Here is a 15,355-nt window from a genome sequence, read left to right as displayed (position 1 = left end):
AGGTCAATGAAATAAAGCTGGAATTTGCAACTGGCCAAATACACATACTCTTTATGTCTCAGAGCGACACACATCATGACTCCTGCCTGCTTCAAAAACAGCACACTTTTTGCACAGACATTAGAACAGAAATCCTTGATGAATTCTCAGAGAAACAACCTTGGGTTGTCTTTTCAAATAAAAGAAAAATTGGGCCAAAACACATCTTGTGTATCACGCACTGATTTATTGAACTTATGCAAGTTACATAGATGCCTCAGCTAACGTCACAGAAACGCAAGTAGTGAAATCTGCGCTGCAATCACCAGCCTGAGGTGTATTTTCAGTTTCAACAACCAAACATGTGCATTTGAATTGCTTTACAAGCAACCAGCTGAAAGGCTCACATTTCTTTCCCTGAACAGTTGTGTAAGAGCAATCTGCTGCAAGGCAACACAAAACTGGTTATACCGTTAGGTATGCTTATAAAAACCTATAAAAGAGGGAAGGGGAGGGGGTCAGAATTATTTGACATTTTACATAATATACATGACGACTTTTGTGTGACGACTCTCCATGGATTAAACAATCTGCAAATCAGTGACAAGAATCATGCATTGCAAACATAAAGGCAGTCCAGCATTTACATGAGTTTTCATGCGACTCTGCTCTGACGGGTCTAATAAAGCCGTCTATGTTTCTGTGAGATGACTGCACTCTGACAGCAAATTTGTTTATTGGGTTTATTACAATTATGCAAACTTAGCACCCCCACCTGATCTATGTTAAAATTTCTATTCTGGGAATATGTTTTCAGGAATTAGTCAGAATTTCTACATTTTAAATAAAAACAACATTTAATGGGGCCCTTGACAACACAGCTAGCACCCTCAAATGTCCATTTCTGACATTCACAGCTTCCCGTTAATGTGACAGCATTTATTGTCATAGTTTCAAGTTTAGTGGGTGAACGAATACACTGGTGACTTCTAAATAAAGATTTAGGCATCAGCCTTACTGTGTGGTACCTAGTAAAACAACACAAACGTGAATGATAAAGTCACATTAACTGACACGCACGGACAAGAGCATGACTGTGCATTTCTCTTGTTGGAGTGCTCATCTTATTAGAGCAGCAGTTCTCACACTACCTGCATGGCGGGAAACACTGGTGCAGTATAATCAACAAGGTGAAGTGAAACTTGAGTGGATTTTTTTTCTTAATGTGACCTTTAAGTAAAACTTTTTTTCTTAGTGGTTGGATAAAAACTGTGGAGTTTGGGGATTAAAATTAAACGTACTAGAAAAACTTTGAGAACCGATGCAGTTGAGAAAGCCATAAACAGCAAAGATGAAATGAGATAAAATGTTGCACCCAACATTTTATCACACCAGCTGTTTCAAGCTAGCAGTAAGAAACATTCGTCGATGATGTGTTTTGACAGTTCCCAAGTCAGAAGAGAGGTTACTGAACATCACTGTTGTACAGTGTGGTTACACTTGATTTAATGCTGATAATTCTTGAGGCCCCAGGCACACATTTTTTATGTGTATGGCAAAAATCACATGTTCACTCTCTAAATCACTCTTGTGCATGAAACCATGAGAACAGAGATGTATTACAACCATATATGTATAACTCAACAGCAGAATGCAGTCATGTTAAAGACTTGTAGAGCAAAGACCAGTGACATAACCAGTTATAAAAAAAAAAAGAAAAGAAAGAAAATATTCTGTATACCATGTACGAAAGTGCCATATTTACACAGAGTTCAGCAAAGAAACGGCAAAAAAGAAAGAACATAATATTAAACTATGCTAGTTCATCAATAATGCTGCACATGGCAGCGTCCTTGTCCCATTTGTCACTTCTTGAAGTAGGGATGCTCTTCTCCTGCTGACCCGTTGCCATGCAGCTGGCAGCTGCTTCCTCTATATCCATAGGTTCTGTTTTCAGCCTGGTGGCCTGCCCAGACGAACAGCCAACACTAGCTGCAGGAGGCGCACTCTTTGTCCCATCACAAGCACCATCCTGACCTTCCACTTGAGGCAAGTCATCAGGCAGGGAGGCAAGGCACCCCTGGATCATCTCCACCACCCTCTCCAGATGTTTCTGGAACCTCTCTGCTGTCTCTAGCCTCTGTCTTTTCTGGACCTCCATCATCACCCTTAGCGTCTCCCTGGCTTGATGCGGTCTGTACTCATTTATCAGATGGTGCATATGGACAAACAGAAGCTTTATGTCTTCCAGCTTCTCTTCACGCTTTATACTACCAGGGCTCTTGATAAGGATGTCCAGAAGGTCCAAAAGTTCACAAGAATGGACATGTTCAGTTTCTTGAGCTCCCGTTTGTGGTCAAACTGCATAGGGTGAAGCCTCTCAATGCCTTGGCTTTCCAGAGGCCGGATGATGAGGTCATCACACTGGAAATGGTTGCCAAACATCATGTAATTATCTCTGATGGGTGGAGGTGGCTTAGGGGCCAGACCCTTGCGGATGTTTTCATCTGTGTACTCTTTGATGTACTGCATCGGTGGAGGAGGCAGGGCGCTGACCTGCTGTGGTTCACCCATGATACCGACCTGAAAGCACAAGAATCCGTGTCAATATATATAAAAAGGAAAGCAACATACATTAGGTTTTGCAATTTAGTATCTTAATTTTTTTTTTTAAGTGTTTACAGTTCACAGTACTTGAACACAAACACATTAATTTAGGCTATGTGCCTAAATATAACAGAACGTTCATCAGTGTCATTAGTAAGTCTCCGGTTTACCCTACTGTTACACAAAAAACGGTGTAGTGAAAAGGTGTCTCTCTCACTTCACTATTGGGGGCACAGGTAGACAAGGAGCAGGATGTTTGCCGCAAAAAGACAGCATAGCTTTTTAATTGCAGAGACGTTAGCCGTGTCTAAATAGTTTGCTTGCACTAACTCCAAACAAATTCAGTGTTTGTTTGAGACCATCGCTTCGAAAGATGTGCTAAGAGGCCTATGCTAACACAAACTGCCCAGCCAGTTGTCTGTACGGTAAATATCTGCATATGACTTATGTTAAACGCTGTCTGCATGGGAATAGAGTTGAGTGAAGACTACCATTTAGTGTCGCAAACCTTTGTTTGTTTTATCAACATGTTAGCCCTTTACTCTCCAACTAACTGCAGTCGTTAGCTTACCTGCTGACTGACTGACTAACTGCTAACCTCCGCTAACGAGTTAAATTGCTACACCAAATATAATGGTAACCCACAATACCGTTAAAAGGGGGAAGACTTATGATATTTATACACACCTTTCAAATAACTCTTTAGTCGCTGAAGATATAAGACGCTAGATATAGACGTCAGTTAGGTCCGACCATTAGCTTGTAGCTAGTTTAGCTCCTTCCATTCCACACTAACAAGATTTTCGTTTCAGACCCTAAGCTATTGGCTCGACGTCAATGGTTTTTCTACCGCGGATTGGACGATAGCAATGCAACAAACTAAACACCGATTGGGTGTGAGGATACCACGCTTGATCTTGTAATTTTTGATAAGAAATTGCTTAATTTGAAGCTTATTTTGTACAGGACTGATGTCTTTTTTACAATAGTGACCATCTCCAGCACCTGTTATCATTTGGTAATGTCAAATATTTTTCTAGTCAAAGCAAACTAGCAGTTTACAACGCCACCAATACTTTTAAGAGGTAAATAAAATGTGGAAGAAAATTACAATAGATATAAACTATTAGGAATACAAGAGACAAAAGCTTAAAAATGCAAGGATCTATTCTTAACGTTGTGTCAGTATAAGACAATTTTCTAAACTTTCCTTTGTTTTTTGTTTTCCCCCCAATTTATCACTTATATATGGCTTAAAACAACAAGAAGAATAAAATACAGTTGAATGCTTTTAAAGACTACAGCTACAGTTCACCCTTCTGATTCTGTCACATCTTTAAAACAAATGAAAACTTTCCACATTTTTAATTTGGAGCTTTAGATTTAGAAAATAAATTATTTAGTGTGACACGGTCTTTCACATCTACTTTTACACTTATTTTATACTTATTTGTACTTATTTACATACAGCATGACAAATATTCTCTTTTATTAAATACTCATATGGAACAAAATTGCTGAACATTTCCCATTCAACAGCACAGATGTTAACTCCTAAAAATGTTAAATTCAGGTATTTTCTGGAAATGTTTTTAATTGACAAAAGAAGAAAATGCCTTGAATTTTGACATTTACACAGTTCAAACTGTATAAAAATATACAGTCAAAGTCGATTTTATAATTTTGGCTTTTTGGATCTGTTTTGTTGTTGTTGTTTTTTTAAATTAAATTAAATTAAATTAAATTAAATTAAATTAAATTAAATTAAATTAAATTAAATTAAATTGCAATCCCAACTCATTCAAATCCTAAAAGACATCATGAACACGTAACCCCAAACTCTAAATGTATTAATTATGGCAGGAAAAAAACAGATTCTTTTGTGTGTGTTTCTTGCAATCTCACAATCTCAGTAAAGTAAGTTTTGTTTTTTCCCCTATTACTTTCTTGTTTCAAGTTAAAATCATTTATGCCATTTTTTGCCCTCTTAGATTGAACCCCCCCTTTGCCCAATGCTGACATTATAACCCTAACCTCACTGTAGTAGTGGGACACATCCGTGACCTTTGAAGTGAATGTTGATGGAAAGCGTTGAAAAATGTAAAGGTTAACGAGTCATCCTTTTTCTGGGGATCGCACTGCTCATAGTGGCTGACTGCAACGTGCACTAAGTGAGTGAAAGTGCCTGCGAGCACCCTGAACTGTGTGTATGTGCGCGCACGCATGTATTTCGCTTGCACAACGCATTTGTTGCCGTAGGATGTGGTTTACTGTGCAACAACCCTATGCCGGAAACTCTACGACATCTATCAACTTATCATCCTCAATTTTTTTTTCTTGTACACTCACTGCTACTCTGTCTCTGCATGCTGTAGGCAATGCCGCCTCTCTTGGTATGACAAAACAAGGCAGTATTTCTCATTGCGCTTCTCATAGCTGGTAAAATGTTCCCCAGGGTGATTTTGAAGGGAACTCTGATCAAAAAATCTCAACAGAAGAAGCGAGTGTCACCCTGTAACTATAAAGAGAGATTTTTTGTGTTGGATACCCAAGACCTGAAGTATTCTGAACGTCGTCCCGGGGTAAGTACAGTATGTGCGGTTAATCTGTAGAGCTGTTTCAGGAATGCAGACTCTTGGCTGTTTGCTGTAATCTAAGCTGTTTTGTTGCAGAAAAAGCCTTTGCTGAAAGGTTGTATCGAGCTGTCCAGAATTAAGTGCGTGGAGATTGTGTGTACTGATGTGCCCATACCATGCAGCTTTAAGTACCCTTTTCAGGTAACATTCATAATTTCCTAGAGACCAACTCAATTGTTACCGCATTAAAAATCGACTAAAACTGCGTCATACACACTATATACAGTGTATGGTGAAGTATGACTGAAAATGACAACGCATATAACCTTTTTTTAAAATCTCAATTCTTCTGCAGGTTTTTCATGACAGTTATTACCTCTACATATTTGCACCAGACAATGACTGCCGTCAGAAATGGGTCAGAGCTCTTAAAGAGGGTAAGCCATTACCATATATCACCAGTCAAATAATAACAATAGTACTATGACAAGTCGATGAAAAAACGCTGATTGTATGAACTGCAAACACATACGGATGGATATTTCAAACAATATTTCCCTTGTTCTGTCTGATGTAGAGACAAAGAATAACAACTTAGTTCCAAAATACCACCCAAACTTCTGGATGGATGGAAAATGGAGATGCTGCCAGCAAACAGAGAAACTGGCGACTGGGTGCAACGTGTACGACCCAGTGGGCTATGGTTTGTAGCATTTCTTTTTCCTTCTCTTCTACTTCGTGAATCCAATGATTTGTGGAAGCGATTCCATTTGAATTAAGATATTTGTATGGCTTTCGCACATATGGTTAGAGTAAACTTGAACGAAATGCTTTCATTTTGCCTAATCCAGTTCATACCGTTGTTGTTTTGTGAGTTTAGATGGGCCACATAGCTCTCCAATGTAACATTTCTGTTTCCCCTACAGCCTCTAAAAAGCCGCTTCCCAGCCTCCCGGAGCCAGAGGTACCACCATCTAAAACACAAACGACACAAGCTTTTGAAATGTTATTGTGGTTATTACTGATTTTCCAATGAAGCGAGGGAGACCAAATCACTTTTTCAGTTTTAATGCGTGTCATGTTTGTCTGCAATACTTTTAAACACAGTTTCTCTCTACATATTTAATAATTAGGTCATGCATTGGTTTTTAACCACTGTGTCTGTGGTTTGATTTTGTGTGTTCAGGCAGCAGCTCTGTAGTTGTTTCAGCGCACATGTGTTTGAGTGTTTACTTAAATAGATAGATAGTAGAAGAAATAGAAGTACATTAAAGTTTGTCAAGTGAAAATCCTCGTTGATACTTTTTCCTTTGGCACCATGAAAATGTAATTTCATTTGAAAGCGCCGGATTTCGTATTTGTGTATGAACTTTTTGGGAAGAGTTCACTCAGACCTCTCAATAATTTGTACCAGGTTATTTCCACCGCTTAAAAAACATTTTCCTGATTGGCAGAGTTAAATTCAAAATTTGGGGTTCTTATTGCAAAACTTCAGCTTCATGATTCTAAATCTCAAGTTATTTTCTCATCTCATCTCAGAAGTTTATGATAGTATGTCGAAATTTAGAGGTAATAACCCAAAATTTTGACTTATGTTTGCCAAAAAAAGGTTTTTGCAGCTTCCATATCTGTACAAATGGTTTTTAAATCGGATTTTTTTTCCTCCCTTTCCAGATGGAGCTGGAAGATTCGGGGCAACAGAAGGTCATCGCTTTGCAAAACTACACGCCACAGGGAGACAATGACTTACCTCTTCAGAAAGATCAGGAGTATCTCCTGGTTAAGAATTCCCATTCCACCTGGTGGCTTGTACAGGATGAGAGAGGGTAAAGCGCATTACAGCCAATGCCAAATTCATTTGAACTGTTTACATTAAAACATAGCAGTACCTTTCAAAAGAAGAACCATTAGCTAAGTCCCTTTTCCTGTCACCCATTAGGAACTCGGGTTTTGTGCCCAGTACGTACGTAGCTGAAAAATCCATCAACAACTTTGAAAGATTTGAGTGAGTTTGAATTCATTTCTGTTACTCGAGCTTTTAATTTGCAGTGTTCATTGCTGCTAATGAATTACCATGTTTTCCCTCCAAAACTGATTTAATTGTTGTTAATGTGTTCTCAACAGATGGTACAACAAAAACATTAGCAGAGCGCAAGCAGAAGAATTGCTAATGAAAGAGGTAAAAACAAAAACTCAGTTCTGTTTGGCCATGAAATTTCAAATAATGATTTTGATATGATGATGACAGGCAAGATTTAGCCCCTGTATGACACAGTGCATTTTGATGCGACTGTGCCGCCAACAGCAATGTTGCATTTGCAAAATCGCTGCATATGCACCTGCATAACGACAATTCGCCTTGACATAGAACATGAAAAAAAAAAAAATTCTCACAACCACAAAGTTTCCTTCAATGTTGAATTTCCTGCTTTGCTAAGTTTTGCAAGCAGGAAGGGAAAACGGTTATCCATCGTCGTCTTTGAATTAAAACGGCCGCCAGACGTGTTACAGAATGCACCGCCGAACGTGGGAAATCTTATGTGATCTCGTTACTCTGTCTTTAGGGTAAGGAAGGTGCATTCATGGTGCGGGACTCAAGACAGGCGGGAGTGTACACAGTGTCTGTTTTCACCAAAGCACCAGGGTAACTGTTATTTATAGTGTTCTTATGAATTTACTTAAAAAAATATCTATCAAACAACTCCATAATTAAAACAGTCATATATGGTTACTTATATCATGAAAATAAAATGATGGCTCATTGGATTTCAGTCATTTTAAGTGATCGTTAAAGATGTAACCAATGAGAAATAAGTATAAGATTAGTGTAAACTTGTGATATTTTTCTGATCTTCCAATGTTTATGTGTAATCATCTGCTCAGGCAAACATTTGCTTTAAAAATGCATATGACCTGTTCCAGTTAAGCATATATTCTCATCAGGTCTAACGGGGAGAAGAATCCGAGAGTGAAGCATTACCAAATCAGACAGACCGAAACGAGCCCAGCTTCTTTTTACCTGGCAGAGAAGTACCTGTTTAGCACCATTCCTGAGCTCATATATTACCACCAGCACAATGCTGCAGGTAAGTGTGCCAGCTTTTCTCATGCAACAGCATTATTTCAAAAAGTTCAAAGGATAAATGAAGTTCATCTTATGAAACAGCTAAATTCTTGGTCCTGCTTTTTAAATTTCCCGTTGTCTCTTTCTCTTTGTGGCAGGGCTAATAACACGGCTGAGACACCCCGTCTCTCAAGGTGGACGCTGCTCCCAGGATTCTACTGATATCGCAAAAGGTTTAAATTTTGTTGTGATGGCTGAAGTTTGTTGAACTAAAGCTCCAAGCAGTCCTAATTTATTGCTGTGAATCTTGTTTTTGCTGACCTCTGGTGGGTTGCACAGAATTACACTTCAGGGCTGTTAAGTAACTCCACCCTTTTGTCTTTTGATGTAAACCAATGTAATACAAATTAATCTTTGCTGAAAAAAAGCAAGTGAAAATGAGAAAAAAAAGTCCTTTTTTATTTGTGAAACTTGCATGAAGAAGTCTAACTCTATGGTTATATAACTGAGCTATAGTTGGATGCTTTGGTTCACTTCTGGTTTGCTGGTTAACAGATCAGTGGGAAGTGGACCCTGAGGAGCTGATACTGGGTCAGGAGATAGGCAGCGGCCAGTTTGGACTGGTGCTGGAAGGCAGCTGGAGGGATCTCAAGGTAGCGGTGAAGATGGTAAGAGAAGAGTGCATGTCAGATGAGGAATTTAAAGAAGAGGCACGGATTATGATGTAAGTACAGTTCATGGTGGAGATCTGTAAAACGAGTTTGAAACCACTCAGTTTATCTGTGCGTGTGTGTTTTAACAGGAGACTCTCTCACTCTAAGCTGGTACAGCTGTATGGCGTGTGCACACAACATTCTCCCATCTGCCTCGTGTTTGAGTACATGGAAAACGGCTGCCTGACGGACTACCTGCGAGAAAAGAAAGGCTCCTTGTCTCAGGATCTATTGTTGGGGATGTGTCTGGATGTCAGCGAAGGGATGGCTTATCTAGAGATGTCCAACTTCATCCACAGAGATCTGGTAAATAAATAAAGTGCTCTTTCACAATACACTTTCATATCCCTGCTTTGCTAGAGGACTTTATCCTTCCTTTCTTCCTTCCAAAGGCTGCCAGGAACTGTCTTGTCTCAAAGAACAACGAGGTGAAGGTATCGGACTTTGGAATGACCAGGTATGTTCGTGAAGATCAGTTTTTTAAATTATTACATTACATTAATGTCACAGTGAGTCACAGCTTGTGGTCTGTGTCCACTCTCCATACCCTAGATTTGTTCTTGATGATCAGTACACGAGCTCACAGTGCTCCAAGTTCCCTGTCAAGTGGTCAGCCCCAGAGGTCATCAGATACTGCAAATTCAGCACCAAGTCTGACGTCTGGTCGTTCGGTGAGTTTGGGCGCTTGTCTGCCATTCCGCTGTTTGGTTTGCATTTCTGATTCACTTGTCTGGGAAGTTTTGCAGGTTGGGTGAGGGCAGATTAAATCATATTTGTTTTCCTGATGGCACATGTGCTCAACTGTAGTTAAATAACACTGCAGTGGTTTAGACGTTATATATATTAAACAATTCTTTTTATCTTGTGAAAAAAAAAAAACTGTGCTCAAACTGGAGCACAGTTTTCTTGGGCAGACTATTACTGCAGTTATTCAGGACAAAGCCATTTTTGTTGGTAAATTTTTATATAAAATAGCTTAAAAGCTAGCCATTTTCATGATTCAGTGACAATTAGTGGATGCACAATAAGCTCAGACAATTGCTGAGAGAAAGGAGAAAGTAGATTAAACAGACAGAAAGCTTTTAACTTGACGTGATCTTTGGGGGAAAAAAAGATTCTGTATTTTGAAGTTATGACTTTCTTGTGTAAAACGGATGTGCTAAAACTAAGTAAAAATAAAACATATTATAAATTCTATAATAGGGGTTACTATTTCTATTTCTAAAGAGATTTGAATTATGACCTATTCTAAAAAGGTCTGGATCCAATTACTGACGTCCCTTAGAAATCGTGAAAATAAATGAACTGCAGTGACGGTTTAAGCAGGCTATTGCTTTTCATTGGTAACACAAGTGTTTTCAATCATGAATCTATGCATTGAAATAGTAAAAGAGTAATAATTCAGCTGTATAGTATCATTGTTACACTGATGATGGGAAGGAGAAAGAGGGGAAAAGTTTGTCTGAGCCATCTTTCAAAAGATTCTTTATGTCAAAATTTTTACTTCCTGGTTAAATAACAGTTTAAAACTAAAAGAGACAGTCGGTCCATCTACAGGCTGTGTGAAGTTCTTGAGACTGCAGCTGCTAAGAATATTAGGAAACTCTTTCATTGGATTCTTTCATGCCGGCTTCAGTGGATGGGGCTACCAGACGAACATTAACTCCTGACTAAACAGAGCTGATTTAAAGGATCAAAGTGCAAAAGCGTCTGTCAACACCATACGTCGCTTTCTGATTGAAGATTGAAAAAAGAGACCCCGCTTTTGAAAGAGGATTATAAAAAAAACCTTAAACTTGTTTGATAAAATACTAATAGACAAGTCAAAGCGGTTCTTGGTGGATGAAGTTTGGGATTTAAAACTAGTTTCCAAGTTTGCCAAAAAAAAAAAGCTTTTGAAGAAACGAACGCTGGGGACGACGGATTTCATCAAGATAATCTGGAGTGAAATACATTTATGTACCTGTGCCAGAGCTCTGTGCCAGTCACAGGCCATGCTGCTTCTTCCAACAGTATAAAGATCTGAAACATACTTCCAACAAGATGGACTGAAACAAAATCATTTGAGCCAAGTGTGGAAAAAGCTGAAACTCACAGTGGGGGGAAAACATGTTCATCAAACCTGAATGAACCGCAGCGGTTTGAACATGAAGAGTCAAACAACCTACAGAGATGTGTGAGTGTGTGTGTAGGTGTGTGTGGGGGTAGGTAAGTGGGTGAAAGGGGAGGTGGGCGTCCTCTTGTGAAGAATGACAAAAACTGCTCAGCTGCACAATATTACAATTAAGGATCAAATACTTTAGGCAGACGACTATATTTGTTGTATTGAATGAAAGCAAGATGAATTACTTTTAAAGTAAGAACTTACAGCAGAGCAAATTTTAGGTGTGTGTGTCTCATGTGTAGGTGTGTGTGTGTGTGTGTGTGTTTTTAATGGGTAGCAACAATTTTGGCCAATTCTGATCTGTAGTAAATTACTCTCAAATGAGGCTAAAAATAAATATGTTTCAGTTATATTAAAAAAATAAACAAATAAAAACACACTGCACTGGACTAGAGTAGCTCACAGTTAAACGAACGATACAAGGCTCCTACCCTCTTGACTAAAATGCTTCCATATTGTTTAACAAGTGCTGTCTCCGTGTCCGCCCCTCTTCAGGTGTGCTCATGTGGGAGGTGTACAACGAAGGCCGACTCCCCTATGAGAACCGCACTAATGCAGAAGTGGTGGACTCCCTGAACGCAGGCCTGAGGCTCCTGAAGCCGCGCTTGGCCCCGGACTCTGTCCACCTACTCATGGAGTGGTGTTGGAAGGAGGTGAGGACATTACCCTTTTTTCAAGCAGAACTTCTGCTGATCATAAAATGAGCAAACGATTAACTGTCGTTTGTTTTCTGTTCTGTTCCTAGAAACCAGACGATCGCCCAACATTTGGGCTCCTCTTTCACGAGCTGGCCTCCCTTTCAGACGCCTGAACCAACATGTGATTTGTGATTTTTTTATATATAATATTTATTTTATTTATTTACTGTAACCAGTTGCTTGTCGTTTGTAAAGTTAGATTATTCCAAAACAATTTTATATCCTGGATTTTGCACTTTATCTCTTTTGTAGCTTTGTAAGTATCCCCTGAGAGGGCTCACACAGTCCATTCACACAGCTACTGGTGCTTCTTGCAGAATCATGTAAAGGTCTGAGTAATTCTATAAGCCATATAAAAGTGAGATGTTTGCTTTTCAGTCAGCTGACTGTCATTAAACTGAATGTTTTACATCTTGTCACTTCTCACTGTCTTAGTTTCCTCCACTACAATAATGAAATCTTGGCATAAGAAATATTTTTGTTTCTATATGAAGAAGTTATTGAAGTTGCCAGATGTTATATATATTTAGAAATACATGCAAAAGGCTTTCCTGTTTTATGGAGCTCACTGACATTAGCCACAACAGTCATATTTTTGATGATCATCCATATACTGTATATAAAAGATGGACATAGCTACAACAAAGTCACGAGTCATGTTTTTTTTATGAATTAATTTTGGAGTCACAGGTGACCACATTTGGTCAAGATTTATTTATTACTCATTGCTCGGATCCATCGTAATATGTGGTAAGTAATATGACTCATTGAAACTGTGCTAAAGGTGGAGCACAGTCTTCTTGAATAGACTATTACTACAATTATCCAGAGATGAAGTCATGTATTTGTGAAATTATATTTAACAAAAAAATGCTCCATATCGCACCCACACCATGAACAAGGTTGGTCGATTTCAACTGTGTGACTCTAACTTCTACAGATGTCCCCAACCCCCGGGCCACGGACAGGGTCATTTGGTACCGGGCCGCGAGAGTTGAGCCTCCGGTGTGAAATGTATGGTTTTCAGGGTTTGTATCGTTAACTCTGTTTCCCTGGGTCTTTTCCCGTGTTGTAGTTGCGTGTCTTATTTTGAAAGAAATATTTACACGTTACCATAGCGACCAGAGAGCATTAAGAGGCAGAGAGGAGGATGTTACTCTCAATGTTGTTGGTGCATTTCAGGAGGACGCTGCTAATTAAGTTACACAATTACACAGTGAATTCACGTTTATTATTATATTTACAAAATACCACCGTTTTTGTCTTGGTCGTATCTTTTTTGTTGTTGTTGTTGTTGTATTTATCCGCAACACCTTAAAGGCCGGTCAGTTAAAATATTGTCTGACATTAAACCGGGTTGTGGCATAAAAAAGGTTGAGGACCGCTGGTCTATACCCACATCAATTTTTCAGTCAAATAAGCCATACATTATTGGAATGACTCGCTTTTGGACCCAGACTCCAGTGGCCAGTCAAAGAACTGCTGTTTCTGGTACAGGCACAATAACTTTTTTCCCATATCAAATGATCAATAATTCTCTTGTATCGTGTCAGCCAACACATTCTCTTCTGAGGATAGTGGCAAGATGTGGAATTGCAGTTTCCTGCTGGGACATAGAGCAATGTGCAAAAGTCTTGAGCCACCGCTCATTTTTTTTTTAATATCCATTATAGGAAAATGGAAAAAAGGTGCAGAGAATGGAAATCCAGTGTAATTTGCCATACCTCAGCCTTTTCTTTCCATTTCCCTTCCCTAAGGATGTCTTCTTGACACCCTTCCGCTGGCACCATTTCGGATGCGGCTTTGGCAAACAGTAGATGGATCAGCTGAAGGGTCAGGCACATCTCTCAGGTTCTAAAGATACAATTTAAAACTGATTTGTTGCTAAATTGTGTGTTATTTGCAGATAGAATGAATGTTGGTTCATTGTTTGAGTGCCTTGGTGGCTTTTCAATGCTTGAAGTGTTAAAGCAGCCAATGTATAAAGAAAAACTTTGAAAGACCTTCAGAAAGCCTGAAGAACTATCACTCAAGACCAGAGAGTAATGCGTTACTGTAATCTGATTACTTTTTTCAAGTAACAAGTAAAGTAAGGGATTGCTATTGCAAAAACGGTAATTAGATTACCGTTACTTTCCCGTAGGAATGCTGCGTTACTGTGTTACTAAAACTGTGATTTTTTTTGCAGAATGTCTCATGACAGTGACCTAAGCGAGTGCAATGTTCGTGGTAACAGCTGTGTGCAGATCAACAATGGATAATATATCAAGTGCGGGAGAGAGTATGTGCGTGCAGCGTTTAAAGCGTGGAAGTACTGACCTTACTTTGAGTTTGATTCCATAAAAAGTGACAAAAACATTAGTGTCCGTTGTGCGCGGGAAGATAACTTCTTTTTACCCCGAAAAAAACCCTAAACAAGCTCCGAGTGCGCAACGACGTAATGGGAAACTCACAGAGAAACTCACGGATTCTTCCACTGACCAATGCGGCACACCTGCACCAGGGTAAACCTCCGCCTACCCCACTCCTCCTTTACAGGTGAAAATAGAGCAACAGGACCGCTAGTCTTTGATTTTATGTATTTTCTGCTGTGTTTTACTTGCATCTATTTGAAAGACTGAGTGTAAACATTTTATTTTATGTGCTGGAATGTGCAGAAAATAGGTTTAAATGTTAAACTAATTTCTTCCAGTCAGAGAATGGTGCATATAATTTAATTTTTGCTTGATGCATGAAGTTAAAAGATTAAAACTGATAAAGCAAGTTTTAAAAAAGGAGACTTTTCCATTTGATTACATTTTGTATGATGGATTATGCAGAAAAAGTAGAATTGGGCTGACAGATCTATCGCTTTATCACCTATTCAGGTTGTAAATCGTGTTTTTAAAAAGTAACTAAGTAACTAAGTAATTAATTACTTTTGAAAATAAGTAATCAGTAAAGTAATGGGATTACTTTTTGGGGGAAGTAATCAGTAATTAGTTACTGATTACTCTTTTCAAGTAACTTGACCAACACTGCTCAAGACCACATTAAGAGGTTACAAGAAAGTCAAGAAATCAAGAGTGACTAAAGACCTCTGCACAGCATTTTTTTTCAAAGAAGGCCTCGCATATTTCATCAAGCTGATACTGAACACAACACAAGGCAACTCAATTACAACATATGGCTACATATGGTAGAGGAGTCTGGGTGCAGAACTGACCAGTACAGACGTTTCTCCATATGAAAACATCTGGCATCTAATGAAATGGAAAATACTACAAATCAAACCCAGGAATGTTGAGCAACTACAATCCTATATCATTCATTTTTTGTGATTTCTTTGCTTAAAATGAGCAATTTTCTCAAATTAAGCATGTTATATATTTTCTATGTTGTTGTGTGAATAAAAAATAGGTTTATAAGATCTGCAAGTGAAAATGGGATTTCTGTGGTCTTTAAACAGTTCAAACAACATTCCAAGTTTTCTGGAATCAAGGTTATAGCATGTTGTCATTATAAAGTACTGTATTCAACACATACGTTTGAAATAATAAACAATAATATTTAAC

The 15,355-nt window shown here is 38.7% G+C and overlaps 2 protein-coding genes across 2 annotated transcripts; one reads left to right on the top strand and one right to left on the bottom strand.

Moving 5' to 3' along the window:
• Nucleotides 1–206: 206 nt before the first annotated feature.
• med7 (mediator complex subunit 7) lies at nucleotides 207–3,418 on the bottom strand. The gene is given in 3 exon segments (XM_085136221.1): nucleotides 207–2,286; nucleotides 2,289–2,562; nucleotides 3,274–3,418. Coding segments are annotated over 2 exon segments (759 nt in total). The 5' UTR covers nucleotides 2,554–2,562; nucleotides 3,274–3,418; the 3' UTR covers nucleotides 207–1,792.
• Nucleotides 3,419–4,435: 1,017 nt separating this feature from the next.
• itk (IL2 inducible T cell kinase) lies at nucleotides 4,436–13,959 on the top strand. The gene is made up of 17 exons (XM_085136201.1): nucleotides 4,436–5,168; nucleotides 5,259–5,363; nucleotides 5,518–5,599; nucleotides 5,740–5,865; nucleotides 6,089–6,126; nucleotides 6,837–6,988; nucleotides 7,102–7,167; nucleotides 7,287–7,341; nucleotides 7,727–7,806; nucleotides 8,106–8,248; nucleotides 8,385–8,459; nucleotides 8,782–8,950; nucleotides 9,029–9,245; nucleotides 9,332–9,396; nucleotides 9,492–9,610; nucleotides 11,599–11,756; nucleotides 11,849–13,959. The coding sequence occupies exons 1-17, from the start codon at nucleotides 5,031–5,033 to the stop codon at nucleotides 11,912–11,914; spliced, it is 1,854 nt and encodes a 617-aa protein (XP_084992327.1). The 5' UTR covers nucleotides 4,436–5,030; the 3' UTR covers nucleotides 11,915–13,959.
• Nucleotides 13,960–15,355: the final 1,396 nt, after the last annotated feature.

The sequence above is a fragment of the Neolamprologus multifasciatus genome, chromosome 2, assembly GCF_963576455.1.
Source record: "Neolamprologus multifasciatus chromosome 2, fNeoMul1.2, whole genome shotgun sequence".
Taxonomy (NCBI): Eukaryota; Metazoa; Chordata; class Actinopteri; order Cichliformes; family Cichlidae; genus Neolamprologus; species Neolamprologus multifasciatus.
This window is presented reverse-complemented; position numbering and strand designations above follow the sequence as displayed.

Bases quoted from the DNA above. Each gene is read 5' to 3' on its own strand.
- itk (XM_085136201.1), top strand. From the start codon at position 5,031: ATGTTCCCCAGGGTGATTTTGAAGGGAACTCTGATCAAAAAATCTCAA. The intron at 5,169-5,258 runs GTAAGTACAGTA...GTTTTGTTGCAG, and splicing joins ATTCTGAACGTCGTCCCGGG to AAAAAGCCTTTGCTGAAAGG. The intron at 5,866-6,088 runs GTTTGTAGCATT...TTTCCCCTACAG, and splicing joins GTACGACCCAGTGGGCTATG to CCTCTAAAAAGCCGCTTCCC.